Below are 17,299 nucleotides of genomic sequence, written 5' to 3'. Positions count from 1 at the left end.
AAAGACCTAAATGTAATACAAGAAGCCATCAAAATCCTTGAGGAGAAAGCAGGCAAAAACCTCTGTGATCTTGGCAGCAGCAACTTCTTACTCAACACGTCTCCTGAGGTAAGGGAAATAAAAGCAAAAATGAACTATTGGGACCTCATCAAAATAAAAAACTTCTGCACAGTGAAGGAAACAATCAGCAAAACTAAAATGGGAGAAGATGGGAGACAGAATGACAGAATGGGAGAAGATATTTGCAAAAAACATATCAGATAAAAGGTTAGTATCCAAAATCTATAAAGAACTTATCAAACTCAACACCAAGAAAACAAATAATCCAGTGAATAAATAGACAAAGTCATGAATAGACACTTCTCCAAAGAAGACATTCAGATGGCCAACCGACACATGAAAACATGTTCAATATCACTCATCATTGGGGAAATACAAATGAAAACCACAATGAGATACCACTTCACACCTGTCAGAATGGCTAACATTAACAACTCAGGCAACAACAGATGTTGGCGAGGATGCAGAGAAGGAGGATCTCTTTTGCACTGCTGGTGGGAATGCAAACTGGTGCAGCCACTCTGGAAAACAGTATGGAGGTTCCTCAAAAAATTAAAAATAGAACTACCCTATGACCCAGCAATTGTACTACTAGGCATTTATCCAAGAAATACAGGTATGCTGTTTCGAAGGGACACATGCACCCTCATGTTTATAGCAGCACTATCAACAATAGCCAAAGTATGGAAAGAGCCCAAATGTCCATCGATGGATGAATGGATAAAGAAGATGTGGTATATATATATATATATATATATATATATATATATATATACACAATGGAGTATTACTCGGTAATCAAAAGAATGAAATCTTGCCATTTGCAACTACGTGGATGGAACTGGAGGGTATTAGGCTAAGTGAAATTAGTCAGTCAGAGAAAGACAAAAATCATATGATTTCACTCATATGAGTACTTTAAGATACAAAACAGGTGAACATAAGGGAAGGAAAGCAAAAATAATAAAAAAACACGGAGGGGGACAAAACAGAAGAGACTCATAAATACGGAAAACAAACAGAAGGTTACTGGAGGGTTTGTGGGAGGGGGGATGGGCTAAATGGGTAAGGGGCACAAGGAATCTACTCCTGAAATCATTGTTGCACTATATGCTAACTAACTTGGATGTAAATTTAAATAAATAAATAAATAAATAAATAAATACATACATAAATAAAGTGTTGAAGAGCTCATTTAATGTACTATTGTACTGAAAGTAAACACAGAATGGTTGTCCAGGTACAGAATGGTTGTAAGTGTATCAGTTGATGCCCCTCATGATGGTGCGGCTGACTGGGGGTGCAGCTGCCACACAGCCCAGCAGCACAAGGAAAAATGGTACCCAACCCATCGCTAGCTTTGGAAAAGATCAAAATTCAAAATTCAAAGTACAGTCTCTACTGAATGTGTATCACCTTCACACCACCATAAGGTCAAAAAAGTCTAAGTCAAACTCACTCCAAGTCAGGGACCATCTGTAGTCGTTTTAAGCCGCTGGATTTTAGGGTGGTCTATTATGCACCAACAAACAACCACAACACTCAGAATCTTGTCTCTTCTTATTCATCAATATACCTGATAAATATCACCTGCCATTTGCATGTTCCATTCTTAAATACCTTGACTTAGCATTTGAAGCGAAATACAGAAAACACTCTCTCCAGTTAGGGTGAGGAAGTTTTTACTTCAAGACACTTCTGAGAGATTGAGATTTTAGAATGTGACTTTTGTATTTAGAATTTTTTCCTGTGAAGTCAATGCCTTTAAGACAAATTCAGTTTATCTCTTCTTACTTTTTCTTTTTCTTTTTTGGCTTTTGCTCTTGGGTAAGCAAAGAAAATTTTGATCTCATGAATTTCATGCCCTGTTTTTTGCTCTTGCCAAAATGCTCTGTTAACTTCATTCCAAAAAAAAAAAAAAAAAAAAAAGAAGTTCTTGTGAATATGTGTTCTGCCACAGCATCAAGAACAGTGCCAGAAAGGGCAATTCTATAAAAATAGATTTCTTCATTCTCCATCTATGTGAATCCACACAGTCACATACTCCTTTTGTAGCTATCTTGTGAGTCATAGTTTTTCTCTAAAAGTAACTTCTTGACCATTTGTGATCCTTGTTTGCAAACATAGACTTGGCTTCATTTTCTTCCCTCAGCTTCGTGTTATATTTTATATTTCTTTCTTTTATTCTTTATGTACCTTTTATAAGTCGGCCTTTGAAGGAAGCCTTTCTCCCTTATCTCTCAGTTGGGGAAAGTACGTACGGTTTACCTTGAAACAAAGAGTTTCTTTAAAAATTATCACCAGGCATTGGCAATTCCACTAACATGATAAGCAAAAAGAAAAAAAAATGGAAAGAAACACCAGCAAAAACTAGTCTTTCCATGGTTGAGACGGTTCCATAGTGGTCAAGCCTTGTTTAAATCAGTGCTACTCCAAGTGAGGTCTGTGAACCACTACCAGTCCACGAAATGTTGTTGTAATGAAAAAAGTATAAAAGTTGAGAGTGTTTAACTTTCTAGCGATTTGATGTTGCCATGACATCAACAATGTGATTATTTTTCTCATAAGCAAGTTTTTTGTACATTACAAAATATCGGTTAACAATGGATTAGAATTTGGGGGGAGCACCTGGGTGACTCAGTCAGTGAAGTGGTTTCAGCTCAGGTCATGATCTCACTCTGAGTTCCAGCCCCATATCGGGCTCTGAGCTGACAGCACTGGGCATGCTTGGGATTCTCTCTTTCCCTCTCTCTCTCTGCCCCTCCCCCACTCGCACATGCTCTCTCACTCTCCCTCAAAATAAGTAAATAAACTTTTAAAAAAAGAGTCTTTTAAATGGTCCTTCTTCACAGATAGTTAAATATGCACTAGTCTAAATGACCTCTCCAAAAGACCTTATAGCCTCATGCCTAAAACAGTGCAGGACCCAGAGTGGGCAACAAAAAACATTTGTTGATTGACTGATTGTTAACTTAGTGGGTAATTCCTAATTCTATGATGCTCCAATATGATGTTAAGTCTTTACCATTCACTCAACTGTACATACAACAAATATGAAAAGTCAGAGTTTCACACTGCTTTTTTAAAAGGCATGAAATAACCTGCCTAATTCTCTTAGCTTGGTATGAGTAATAATTACACCCAAGTTTAGAGAACTCAAAAGTAATGACACATAGCTAAAGTTAAAATTAGCTTTCACTTATTCCATAATAGCACCTACTGATTTAGCTGCCTTTGAGCAAAGAGATGAGGGAAAGGTGTTGAACTCAGTAAGGACTAAATCCATGACTCATTTGTTATGGAGACGAAATGCATCATTGGGTTATATCAGGTGAAAGCCTGTCCTTACACTTAGTATAGGAAGTCAGACTCCTTAAAGTTATGTATGTTCAAAATTGCTCTTTACCCTAAAGGACCGTTACTAACTCGGCTTTCAGATTAGGGAGGCCTGGATGTACAGCAGATATTACATACTGAATTCATAGTTCTCTTCCTTCCCTTGGCACATGGACCTCAGGGCAGTCTTGCTGTTGGCTTTGCTCTGACATGTAGTCCCATTAATTGGGTTGTTGCCTTTTTTTCTGTGTAATTTTAGGCAAGCCACTTCATCTTTATATGTTTTGGATCCCTCATCTGAAAAACAAAAACAAAAGGAGGACAAGGACACTGTGAAGGTTAAATGACACAATGTACATGAACATGCCTGCTGGACTGACCCCACTGGTGCTCACTCTCATTGCCCTTCACCTTGTTTCTGCTCCCTGACCAAGCTTCCACCATGGAGTGTACTTTCATTAAAAACACAGGTTGTAGAGTTAGACATGGGGTTAAGTCCCAGCTCCTCCCTCTACTACCTTCTGTGACCTTGTGACTTTGTACAAATTAAATAACCCCTTTACAGTCTCGGTTTCTTCATCTGAAAAATTTTACCCTTAGCATGAGCTTTGTGAATTTTGAATGAAATCATCATTAGAAAGGGTCCAATGCAATGCCAGGATGCCTCCAATTTGGCTAGCTATTCTTATTATTATGCCCCATTTTAGAAGTAGTCTTGACCCATTGTGTGTGAATTTCTGTCCAGGGTCTTCCTTGGGATCCTGGTTTCTCAGAACCTGGAAGCTTCCCTTGCTCTTGACATGAAACATCGGTCCTTAACCATAGCATTTCTGTTTCTACTTGATGATTCCTCTACAGGACCTAACTCCCTGCTGCCCATTTTTTTCTTTGCTGGAGCCCAGAGTCTTGGAGGGCCTTGTCAGGACTCCTGTAGAAGCTCTCACTGCCAAAAGATCCTCTGGTTAGCTGGCCTTCTGTGCCTACCACCTACTGTCTGCCCCCAGCCCCCCAGGACATTGCATCAGCCTCCAGGCTTCTTCACTTTCTGTAGAGCTCCCTGGATCCCTACCCCCTCAGTGAGCCTGACTAGCTCCAAGACTGAGCCAGAGTAGATTGGCCCTTGGGCCACCTGCTGAGTCCCAGCCCTGACAATACTTACTATGGAACAACTCAGGACATTGGTCCCATCCTGGGATGTGCACATCACCATGGCATTATAATACCTGTACCAGACGAAAGGCAGATGTTATAAGAACTATTTTGTCTGGAAGTTGTGTTTGATTGTGGCTTTCCCCAGAGCTTTTGCTTACATTTCTTTTTCCAGTGAAATCACTTGGATTTCTCCCCCATACCTTTCCACTTTCTGCTTGTGGCTCCTTTTTAAGCCCCAATTTCATCTGCCTCATCTCAGTGGGAACTGAGAATCCTATACCAAAGCCAGCCGTGCCCAATGCTCAAAATGCACCAAAGCCAGCAGTGCCCAATGAAGGGCTATGATCTAAGCTTGGCTTGATCTGCACCTCTTGGGGAGTGGCAAGTTGGGGTTCAGGGACATCCTATGTACAAGCAAAAGGTCCCTGGTTAAAATTCATAATTCCAGAGCACCCCCCCCACACACACACACATGGGCACACAACATACATACATACAAGGAGACCAGCTAATTTAAAATACATGCAAACACGCAAAGATGGAGTCAAAGCCCCTTAGGAGTAATTTTTAGGCCCCTCAGGGTCCTTCCAGCCCCATGTTGGGACCAGTGATGAGAGGTCCTCGTTGGGGGATGGGGGGAAGGTTCTGCTTTCAGTGAAGCCATGATGGTGGCCCTCATGGGAAAATAGGATGATGTCCTTTATTGTTGCCTGTCCAATGGTCTCACTGAAGCAAGTACCACATGCCTTAGATTGCTGAATGAAGGAACCACACAAACATAGACTCCAAATCTCATTAAAGAAAAGAGCATCAGAAGCTTTCGTTCCATATCTGAGAAGCTTGCAGATCCTTAGATAATTTGTGACCATTCATTCATTAATTCATTCAAAAATACTCAGTGAGTACCTACTATGTGCTAGGGGCTGGACATGGCATTGGACTGTGAAAAGATTGAGGCAAAATGGTTTCTGATTTCATGTGACTCACAGTCTAATGTTCAATCTCACTGAAGTCCCTGTAACCCATCCTACCTCTCAGCTGTAGGAAGCCCACCAAGGAACCCTCACGGAAAGAATAAGCCCCCTGTCACACTTGAGATTTGCACAGTTTTTAAGATACAGTTGAGTGCATTACATATAATTGGTCGAACAAGGACACCCAAAGCCAAATGTTAATAAAAACATTATATTCTGCTTTTTCAACTCTGGAGGGAGGGAATCTGTTTTCTCCACAAACAAAATTAAATCTGAAGTTCACTCTCGCTCCCATGTAAGGCTGTGGGAGAATGTCCAAATCATGGGAGTCTTCTAGCCCATTTTCCCTAAGGAACGAACTCAGCTTTTTTTGGCTTCTCTTAAATGGTTTTGGTGCAATTAAAGACTAAGCAAAACAAATGCCAACTTTGCAAATGATTTGGAGCTAAGACTGTGTGTATGTGTCTACTACACTTTTGCCCTTTATGGGTTTAGCAAGTGGGCAATAAAACATAAGGACTCAGGGTCCTTAGTACATTAAAAGATAATGCTCTCACACCGCCGGCCCCTTCACAGCCCCAGTGGAATGCTAAATGCAGCTTCAGTTAGGATGCACTTCTGGGCCCATCCATGATAGAAGCTATTATTCCCAAGGGCCAGATCAGTGAGAGGGTACTTTCCAATTATTAACCCGACTGTCTTTAAATAAATATTCGAAGCTCTGGAAGCTGAGAAAGTTACACAATAATGCTAAGCACCCAAATGAAAATCAAACACTTAAGACAAAAATCTAGGCAACTGGCTAAGATGTGAAAGCTGTAGGGCTGGCCTTTCTACCACGGTGTTTAGTCCACTGGGTCATGGATGAAACTCCTGGAAAGCCTGCCGCATATAGGTCACGGTTCGTCACGAGTTTCAACTCACACAACTGCAAAGTATTTGATGGAACTGTGCCAAAGGCAATTGGCCCTCAAGAAAGCATCATCAAATCCTACCACGGAAGTGAGGGAAATCTAGGATTTTGGTAAATCACTATGATGGATAACAAAAGCAAAATTACTAGAGTATACCAAAAAGCCAAGTGTGAAAAGGCCTGGATGGCTCTTGCCCCTTGGAGGGATAGTGGGGCCATTTTGTGATGTTCCTCTATGTTGCTGCAGCCCTCCTCCTCTCTGAGAAAAAGAGGTAGGGTGGAATCCTCATACAAAGACCAGGACTCCATGGGCCAGGGTACTCCACCCGAAGCAACATTCAGATGTCCCACATAGAAGAAGAGAGAACATGCTTCAGCAAGCAAGCAGAGCACAACTTTATTAATTCATCAGTGAACAATAGAAAAATTTTAGCAAACAAGATCCCAAAGAACATTCTTTTCAGAAGATATGATAAAGAGGAATAGATTGTCAAAGGACGAATCTCCTAAGAAATAGATTTAGGTATCAGAGAAAAAATAGCTAAATCAACAGCAGTATTTACAACATGCTCATTACAATCAAAAGACCCCGCAAAGTAGATACAGCATACCAACAGTTTCTATGCCATATTTTAATATCAGACTGAGCATTTTAAAAATTATTCTCATTGGAGTAAGAATGGCAATATTTTTTTTTCCTTTTTTATTTAGGTATAATTGACATAACATTATATTGGTTTCAGGTGTTCAATGTCACTGCCAAGATGGTGACTCATCTACTTAACCTGCTGCCAGTAGACACAAAGAGCCTAAAGTGCTCAGGCCACAGCTGTAGTTTAGAGTTCAATGGGACTACTATTGTGTCTCCTGGTGGAAATGTTCCTTCTTTTGGGAACCAGGACTTCTAAACTGGCAGAGAGTAGAGTTGCTGAGACAAGAAACGCAAGTGGCTCATTGAGAATAACGGTAAGGGGGGTCGCTGGCTTTTACCTCTTGGTCTGCGGACTCACATATTCTTGCGATGGGGACACAGCATTATGGAAAGCTCTTCAATTTAAACTGCATATTGTGTGCTGAAAGATGGTACCCTATGCTTATAAAGTATTATCTCCAAGTTGATACTTTAGCTAATGCCTTCAACATGCCACCCCACTAAAGTGGTTGTCAGCTTTGGGTAACATGGTACAATATATGACCGGGGGATGCCATGGCCATGAGCCCATGCCTACACCTTCTTTGCTGTAAAGTGCGTCTCTTGCTTTGACATAATGCTATTTTGGATTCTGTGCTGTGGAATAAGCACTCTACTAACTCATGAATGGTAGTGTTAGCTCAGGCCCCACGGGCAGGAATGGTAAGCCCATACCTGGAGTATGTGTCTGTTCCTGTCAAAATAAATCATTGGCCTTCTAGGATGACAAGTGTCAAATGTAGTCAATTTGCCACCAAGTGATTAGGTTATCTCCTCGAGGGATGACGGCATACTGGAGACTAAGGATTGGTCCCTGTTATTGGCCAGTTAGTGGCCGCGGTAGTTAAATTGCATTTGGTAAATGGGAGTCCATGCTGTTAGGCCCATTCATGGCTTTCATCTCTGCTACCATGGCTACATCATACATGTCTCATCATGCCAATACTGGGGAGGTCAATAATAGAGGATGGTTGATGTCAACTGGTAAAGTCATTTTGTCTATTTAGTCATCTAGTGCCTCTCTTATGGTGACTGCTCTCCATTGTGCATTAGTATGTAATATAAAAAGATTCACATTATCTGCCTCTTCCAATATGTCTACCCACAGGTCTCTACCCCGGCCCCTTCTCCCCAGTCTTGCAATCTATCTCCTGCCTAGGACCTGAGCACAGTTCAAGCCATTCTTCTCTGTCCCTGGGTCATGTATAATCTAACCTCGGGCCACTTCTCTCCATGCAAAGTAGGTGGCCATGTCTTCCACCTGAAGTTCTGGTTTTCAAGCCTCCGTCAGTCCTAAGTGGTGGTAGTGCAGCCACCATCCATTTTCAGCTTACACCCATATCCATCCCCCCATTTGAACAGCAAGCCACTAACCAAGCTCAAGCTTTTTCCTTCTCCATCAGGATGTCCTAAGGGCTTTCCACAGACAGGAAGTGCTCCCTGAAAGAGAGGTGCTGGCGACATGCTCGTGCAGTTTGCTGGTGCCATCTGTTCCTGCTCAGACTTGGTCCCAGATATGCCACTACCTTCTCAGGGTGGATTGTTTCTGGGTCCACCAACCTTGTGACAGAACCGAGCTTGTGATGGGAAATTCTGGCCATAGAACCACTTGATGGCCATGGTCAAGTACTCTGTCTACTAGGGCTCAGTAGCATCCCACCTTGGGTTCCTCCTGGGCTGTATCTATTCCCTGGCTGCGTGGATAGTCTCCCATTTAAGTTCATGTCAGGCTTCTGAACTATTATAAGAAGGGACTTCTTATTTCTAGTTCTACTGATTGTTTTCATGATTCAACCTCATACTTAAGCTAACTGTGCTCCAGGTACCAGCTGGAGAATAAAACTCAAACTGAGTCATTTGATGATTCAAGGGGAACAGTACTTAACACAGGACCACCCGAGGGTCAGTAGTCTACCCATTCTCCTGGAAGCCAGCCCAGAAGATGCTGTACCTAAATTGCACTATTTGGGGTTTTCCTGAAGGCTTTGATGTTAGGTTGTCAGTTTACATAAAGAAATGTCCCCAAAACATCTCTGTGAAATTCGCTGATGCATGTGCCATTAAGGGATTATTGAGGAAACTGTGCCTTGCTCCATATGATTTCACTTTTCTCTGCAATAGCTGGCCTTCTTTCATGCAGCTGAAGAGTTTTGATTTTACAAACATAATGAACCATGATCATGGTTGATAGTGTCTCTCCTGTGCGTTGATTGCTAAAAAGCTTAGAGCAAATTGTATGTCCTTCCTGCTTCTCTTTTTATGCTTTCCTTCTTGTCTAGATTTGCGTTATCTTTCCTATTTTCAATTTTCTCTGTCCCATTTTTAAATCCTTATTTTATTTTTACCCTGTTTTATTCTATATCATTTATTTAAGATAATCTAAATATTATCTGGCAGGGGTATGAAAACGCAAACAGACACATAGAAAGTTTAGTGCCTATAATGTCTGCTTACACTGTCATTGGAAGCTTTGAGAAAAATCTCAAATAACAATGTAACAGTTTAGATGGATGTATAAAATTGGTGTAGCATTCCTAAAACGCAATTTTTACTTACGAATTGGTAGTTTTCACAATATTCATATGCTTTCGGTCTGGAATCCTAGAATGTATCCTAAAGAAATAATGAGGAATGTGAATAAACCTTGGGTATAAAATAGTTATTAGCGTTATTTTTAATTATACAAACTGAAAGGAACTTATAGATCTTATCCTTGAAGAAAGGACTTACAATAGGAGAAAGGACTAAACGCTGTTAAAATAGGAGGAAGGCTAAATAGAGTATAGTGTAGCTAATTTTAAATGCAGGATTTTCAAAGAATCTTTAATGCCAGAGGAAAATACTCACACGATCGTGTTTAATTAAAAAAAAAAAAAAAGCAGAGTACACATACTTCCGATTATGTTACTGCATGCTTAAGGAAAGATCAGGGGTATATTTAACCCCTGATGACCCTGGGAAAATGTTTTATAGGCCATTGTTGTCTTCTGCTTTTTTCTCTTCTTTTTGTATTCTGGGTTGGTAATCAGAAAAAAAAAATTCATTTCATTAGGCTAAAACTTCCACCTTAAGAATATTTATTGAGTAGACAGGTAGGGATATCGCCTATCAGAGGCAATAATCAAAATCTATGTGTATCACCTGGATTTAGTTATAGGTTGGGATATTGCCTACCAAAGGCAGGGATATTACTTATCAAAACTAATAATCAAAATCTATGTGTACCACTTGGCTACAGTGCTCCAGCCCCTTCTCATAGTACCTTGTCAGCAATTTATTTATTCGGAGGGATATCATCTGTAACCTTACGGTTATAAAATGCAGAACAGGAAACTTCATTCTGACATTTACTCAATAGACATTTGCATACAAACCTGGTAAGACAGCATGGGAGACAGAGCAGGAGTTCTACTCTCTTTGCCTGGGTCCAAATACCACTTTCCTACTTCCAGTCCTTGTGATAATGAACAAGTTTTGCATCCACTCTGAGTCTCAATTTCATTATCTATGATAGCTTTCACAGGGGGTTGGAGTAAGAATAAAATTCAGTAACATACAAAATACAAGCACATAATGGACACTAATCAATGTGGCTGAAGTTCTTGACCCTTTGTCCCCCAAACCTTGCTTCCATTCTCACCCTGTATCAGAATACTTTCAGCAGAAAGTGGCTTACACAGCAAGAAGTCCAGGGACAAGGCAGCCCTGTTTGTCCACATAGACCTTAGTGACACCATCTGTTTGTCCTGCCACCCTCAGGAGATAGCTTTCCTCATGGTCACAAGGTGACTGCATCCTTCCAGGCATCAGATCCACACAGGACAGTGTGGAAGAAAGGACCTTCTCCTCCTGGGTGTCTCTCTTAGAAGCAAAGAAAACTTACTTATAGAAGCCCCCAGCACACCTCTTCTCATGTCTCAGAGGTCAGGATTTGTCACATGCCCCACCTAATCCAGACACTATCACCAGCTTAGATCAGAGAGCTTTGGGCAGAAAAGGGGGCTGGGCTCCCTGAAGCATATCCGAAGGAGGAGTATGGCAGATGCCTGAGCAAAATTAGTGTTCTGATACGGAACAGGAAAGGGGCCACGGATGCGGGGCAGATTATTCAATGCTGGGCCACTACACTTTGGAACGTGTGAGGCTCATCTAATGTAAATTCCGAGTGAAGAGACTGAGCTAACGAGCCAGGATGTGGGGTGGGAGTCAGACAGGGAATGTAGACAGGCAAGTGGTCCAGGGCAGACTCTTAATTGGGGCGAAGGGGCCTGATCACAAAAAAAGAGGAGGGAGACTGCTCAGGGGACCAATCTAACCTACTTCACAGTTCTGTCTAGATCAAGTCCTGCTGGAGCATAAACTGGGACAGTGCAACATCGAGAGCATACACATGGCAGTCTGCGCTGGCGTGAACAGAAGGTGACAGAAAATATGGCCTCATTTGAGATGAACACGGATGTCTGTGCATGAGTCATGGAGGCCTGAGGACAGACGTGGTGGGACATCTGACCGTGGATACATGGAGAACACAATCCCTTGAATCTTCTATTGAATCAATGATTCCTAAACCTTGACCACCTACCATCTCTCCTGCTGCAAACTAGCCCCTGAAGAACATGAAAGATATATAAGAAAACCCAGGGTCTGGCTTTGAAGAATTTAAACTCTGCTGGAGGAATCAAAAGTAACAGAAGTGAAGTCTAGGAGCAACACGAGACACTATGGTGTCAGCAAAGCTGGGAGAGAGATGGCTGAAGGGCAGGGTGCAGGAGGGGGACTTAAGCCAGGAGGAACCCCAGGAAGGTCAGGATTCTGAGTTAGGGCAGACAGAAGAGGAGGGAGGGAAGAGAGACCTAGGGATGGGAGGGAGGGTGATAACAAGGAAAACTGCTGACGAGGATGGAGACACTCTGCTGGGTAGTGAGAAATTATTCGGATAGAGAGGGTAGGGATAGAGAGGATGGGGTAGGTAGGGTTTCACATATGAGGCCTGGTGTGTCACTGTTAAATTTTGGATGGGCCTATTTAGATAGAGTTGTCTGGTGGTGATCACAAGGGTTTTGTTCTGTTGGGGGCTCTATTATGAAAATGAACTTAGCCAGGCACATGGGATGATACCCAGGCATATTCTTTCCCGCGACTTCCACAAGAATCCCGTCAGCAACCTGGCCAGACCACTGCCAAAACCAACTTTGAGCAGCAAGCGATAGTGGAAAGGAAATGGGCCTCGGAGCAAGACAGACTGAATTAAAGGTCTAGCGCCATCACTCAGCAAATTATGTCATCTCTCAGAACTTAGTTTTTTCAGTTGTGGAATGGGCATAATACCCACCCCACAGACAGCACTCAAAATATACTCTCTTCCTTCCTTTTGTTTATCAAAACTATGAAAGCAAAACCTCCCGTGCTCAATCTTCATAATAATGTTGCATGGCAACTTCAAAACTATCTCATCCATAAACACCTAAGGCAAGGCAAAGTTTTGAGTCTTTCTTGATTTAAAAATTGAAATTTTCTATCAAAATTTTTAATGTTTTTATTTCAAAATAAAGCACAAAGTAATACAATTTATCCATAGCAGATAAACATTTTTTATTTCATCGTGAGCTTTTATTTTTTATTTTTATCTTTTACTTTTGAATTAAATATTCATTACCAATTCAGTTGAGAAGAGGGAAGGAGACAAAAACAGAGGTGGGGGGGGGGGGTGGTGAGTACATTCCTACCTTGTGAGGGTGGGAGACAGCTACTTTTACTTTAGCATTTGAATTTTCTAAAAAGACTTTTATTGTTTTTTACGCTTTAAAAACAATATATTTTTTAATTTAAAAAATGTGACTCTCTGTTTTTATTTCCCCCAAACCAACCCTGGGCCAGCAGCAAGTATGTGTGAGGGAGTAAACAGCTCCTGAGACACTCCAGCGGTGAAGGGGAAGGCCAAAAGGAGGAGGTAACCGGTGTAATCAAAAGGAAGAGGGGTATGCGTAACATTTCAAATTTTGCTCTTCACCTTCAAAAAGGAAAATACCACATATCACTCATTCAATCAAAAGGCTTGTTTCCCAGCTCTTTCCCCAGGAGGAAAACAAAACACAACAAAACAAAACAAACAAAAAAAGATTATTAGGAAAGAAGAGAGAGAGAAAGAAAAGAACATCTAAAACGACAGTAATGAAAATAGCTCTTGAAAGGGTGGTAGAACAATGGGTGAATTCTTTTCTCATGTTTCATCTATAGTATCAAGATTTGTGCTATAATTAAGGTTGGAAGTCATCTGATGCAGACCGTGCTCTTTTGGAAAATGTGTGGTGTGAAGTTGGGGGTGGGTGTGTAATGTGTATAGGCAGATATGAGTGTGGGAGTATTATGTGTGAAGCTGTGTATGTATGGAGTCTTGAGTGTGTGTATGTGTAGCAACATTGAGGATGTACGTGGACTGTGTGTAGGAAAGAGGGAGGGTGCGTGGACAGGAGAGTGGACAGCACTGTGTGTGTTGATGGTGGAGAATGTGCTCAGTGTAGCATTGTACACTGGTGTGTGTGAGACTGCGATTGTGGCTGTGTGAGCAGTAGTATGTGGGTGTGGTGTGTAGGTGTGGTATGCGTGCGTGTATGTATGGAGTGCGCACAGTGCCAGCGGAGATCTGCGTCTGCTAGGTGAGTTGGCAGACAGCAGGCGCCGATGCTCCTGCTCCAGAGCTCTACCCCGAGCCTTCTGTGGCCCCGCCCCGCCCCCGGTGGCCCCGCCCCCAGTCCAGTCTGAGGCGGCGGCGGCGGGAGCGCGCGGCGCGGGAGGCCGCCCCACTGCGGAACGCGGCGGGGAAGGCAGGGCGGGCTGGAGCTGGCGCCCCGAGCCGGAAGCGCGCGGGTCGCGCAGGGGCGGCCGCGGACATGTGCAAGATGTCCTTCAAGGTGAGCGTCGCGAGCTCCGGGAGGGAGTGCCGGGCCGGGCGGCAGACCTGCGGCTGCGAGCCCGCACCTGGGGGCCTCCCGGGGTCGCCGTCGCCGCCGCCGCGGCCCACAGGGTGGAGTGAGCGCCGCCCAGGGTGCTGGCGGGGGACTGGAGGAAGCGACCTGGCTGGGATGGCTCCTGTGGTTTGTGGTTTTGGTTGTGTGGGTTCTGCCTCAAAGGCTTTCGGTACTTAGGGTCTGGGAGCCTGGCGGCCGGGCGAAGGGGCGGCGGGGACTGTCGCCCGGGTAACGGGCGGGGGCGGGGCGGGGAAGAGTCTTGCAGTCAGCACTTCCCTGCGGCCGCGCCTCGGGACAGACCGGGGCTGCGGCAAGGATTCCCGGTTCTGCGTCCTCATTTCGGAATGCCAGTGGCACCACTGTCGCCTCCTCTCCGGAGCACCTTTTGGACGCTGAAGCTGAGAGCTCATCAGCGCAGAGTGGAGCTGCAATTGATTACCAGGCTTCAGTGTCCAAAGGAGTCTTGTTTTAAACGAGTTTAAAGTCATTCCATTTAATCTTCACATTTCAGGATGAAAGTGATGATACTTGATTTGCCTTTGTTGAGAGGTCTTAATAAAAATAATAGTTAAAATATACTGATGTGCCTGATTCTGAGCCAGAGGCACCTGGGCGCATCTTCTGAATCCTGAGGAAGACCCTTGAAATGGTACGTTCCTGTGTGTCGCTCCTTTTTTTTTTTTTTTTTTAACAAGAAGACTAGAACCTGGAGAAGTTAACTCATCACAGTTTTGCAGCCAGTGAGTGGTGTTAACGTTAAAATCGCAATGTGTCTGGCTCCAAAGTCAGGGTAATCCCATCTCTTATAGTAGCTCATGTAAACAGAGGGATGATATGCTGAGATTTGCATGTTAGAAAGATTACTGGCCACAGTTTGGGAAGGGAGCACCTCTGGGGTCATCTTGCTAAATGGTAGGGGCTTAGTGAACAGGTGTCTGGGATGGAAGCAAACAAGTGTGAATGACAAAAAAATTTTAGTGTGTGGAATTCTGTAATATTATTTCCTGAATTATGGAGGGCTACGGAGGTGAAGATAAAATGTTTGGTTTGGGACATGTAAAGTCTAAGGATGGATGGAAGTCCAAGTAAGACAGATATGTAAATTGGGAGCCCAGGAGTATATAGTCTAGGCAGGAGATACACATGCGATGTAGGAATGAACTGTGTTAAGTGGTAATTAAACCCATGAGAGTGAATGTGCCCAGTGATACCATGTAAAAATGGAAAATAGAGGACTGATGACAAAATCTTGAAGAAGGTGAAGACTTGAGAATGAGCAGAATAAGAGAAACCCATTGAGAAAACTGGAGAGCAGCTAGAGATCTGTGAGAACAATCATAAGCATGTGCTGATTTAAGTCAAGGATCTCCAGTCCTTTGATAAAGATGGGGAGGAACTCAGTGATAAATACCACAGAGAAATTAAGCTAGGAATTGAAAAGTGTCCTTTGTATTTAGTAGCAAAACAGCCACTGGTGATCTTGCTCAGAGCAATTTCAGGAGCCAGACTGCAATAGTTTCAAAAGAGAGTGGGTGGAAACCACAAGTGTCAAAAACAGTTTCAAAAAGTTCTGCAAGAAACAGTGGCTGAGGCAGGAATTTGGAGTTGGCCAAGGGTTTGTTTGCTTTAAAATGGTAGACACTTGGGGCGCCTGGGTGGCGCAGTCGGTTAAGCGTCCGACTTCAGCCAGGTCACGATCTCGCGGTCCGTGAGTTCGAGCCCCACGTCGGGCTCTGGGCTGATGGCTCAGAGCCTGGAGCCTGTTTCCGATTCTGTGTCTCCCTCTCTCTCTGCCCCTCCCCCGTTCATGCTCTGTCTCTCTCTGTCCCAAAAATAAATAAACGTTGAAAAAAAAAAATTTAAAAAAATAAAAAATAAAATGGTAGACACTTGACCATCTTTAAATGATGACAAACATCTCAACAATAAAAAAACAACCAGGGCCCCTGAGTGGCTTAGTTTGTTAAGCATCTGACTCTTGATCTCAGCTTAGGTCTTGATCTCAGCGTCATGAGTTCAAGCCCTTCACTGAGCTCCACGCTGGGCATGAAAACTACTTAAAATTAAAAATAATAATAATAAAAGAATAAAGACAACTCGATTTAAAGATGGGCAAAGGAGATGAATAGACATTACTCCCAAAAATATATACAAATGGTCAATAAGCACCTGAAAAGATGCTCAAAACTATTAATCATCGGGGAAATGCAAATCAAAACCATAATGAGACACCACTTCATGCTCACTGGGATGACTATAATCAACAAGACAGACAATGTCAGGTATAGGCAAGATGTGGAGAAATTCAAGTCTTCATACATTGCTGGTAGGAGTGTAAATGATGAAGCCATATTAGGAAACAGTCTGGTCGTTCTTCAAAAAGTTAAATATAGGGGCGCCTGGGTGGCGCAGTCGGTTAAGCGTCCGACTTCAGCCAGGTCACGATCTCGCGGTCCGGGAGTTTGAGCCCCGCGTCAGGCTCTGGGCTGATGGCTCAGAGCCTGGAGCCTGTTTCCGATTCTGTGTCTCCCTCTCTCTCTGCCCCTCCCCCGTTCATGCTCTGTCTCTCTCTGTCCCAAAAATAAATAAACGTTGAAAAAAAAAAAAAAAGTTAAATATAGAGTTACCATATAACCTAGCAATTCTACTCCTAAATATATACCCCCCAAAAATAAAAAGCTATGTTCACACAAAAACTTGTACACAGATGTTCATTTTGTTATTCATAATAGCCAAAAAGTGAAAACAACCCAATATCCATCATTTGTTTATTATTGATAATAAAATTATATTAAAAACAAAATGTATGTATTAGCTTGAGCTGCCATAACAAATGATTATAGACTGGGTGGCTTAAACTACAGGCTTTTAATTTCTCACAGTTCTGAAGGCTGGCAAGTCCAACATCAGAGTGCCAGTAGATTCAGTGTCTGGTGAGAGCTCTCTTCCTGGCTTGCAAACAGCCACCTTCTCACTGGATCCTTACATGGAGGAGAGAAGAAGCTCTGGTGTTTCTCTCTTTTCTTATAAGAACACTGATCTCATCATGGGGCTCTACCCTCTTGACCTTATCTAACCTAATTACCTCCCAAAGGCCTCACCTCCAAATTCCCAATGTGATATCACATTGTGAGTATCCCATTGGGTATTAGGGCTTCAACATATGAGTTGGGGGGAGACACAGATCCTCAGCCCAAACCACGAT

At 42.8% G+C, this 17,299-nt stretch overlaps 1 protein-coding gene across 6 annotated transcripts in view; it reads left to right on the top strand.

Moving 5' to 3' along the window:
- The first annotated feature begins 13,824 nt into the window (after positions 1–13,824).
- Positions 13,825–17,299, top strand: part of ANKRD29 (ankyrin repeat domain 29) — a 53,654-nt gene continuing 50,179 nt past the window's right edge. For 3 of the 6 annotated variants that reach the window (XM_045458698.1, XM_045458699.1, XM_045458701.1), the window contains exons 1-2: positions 13,925–14,037; positions 14,606–14,743. Coding sequence is in view for 1 of the 6 variants with exons in the window: in XM_045458697.1 (XP_045314653.1) it covers positions 14,017–14,037 (21 nt within the window). In the remaining 5 variants the exon portion in view is untranslated. Of the gene's footprint in view, positions 14,038–14,605; positions 14,744–17,299 lie in introns of all 6 variants that reach the window. The other 3 variants (XM_045458697.1, XM_045458700.1, XM_045458703.1) reach the window with 3 other exon arrangements.

This window comes from Leopardus geoffroyi, chromosome D3, assembly GCF_018350155.1.
Source record: "Leopardus geoffroyi isolate Oge1 chromosome D3, O.geoffroyi_Oge1_pat1.0, whole genome shotgun sequence".
Classification (NCBI taxonomy): Eukaryota; Metazoa; Chordata; class Mammalia; order Carnivora; family Felidae; genus Leopardus; species Leopardus geoffroyi.
This window is presented reverse-complemented; position numbering and strand designations above follow the sequence as displayed.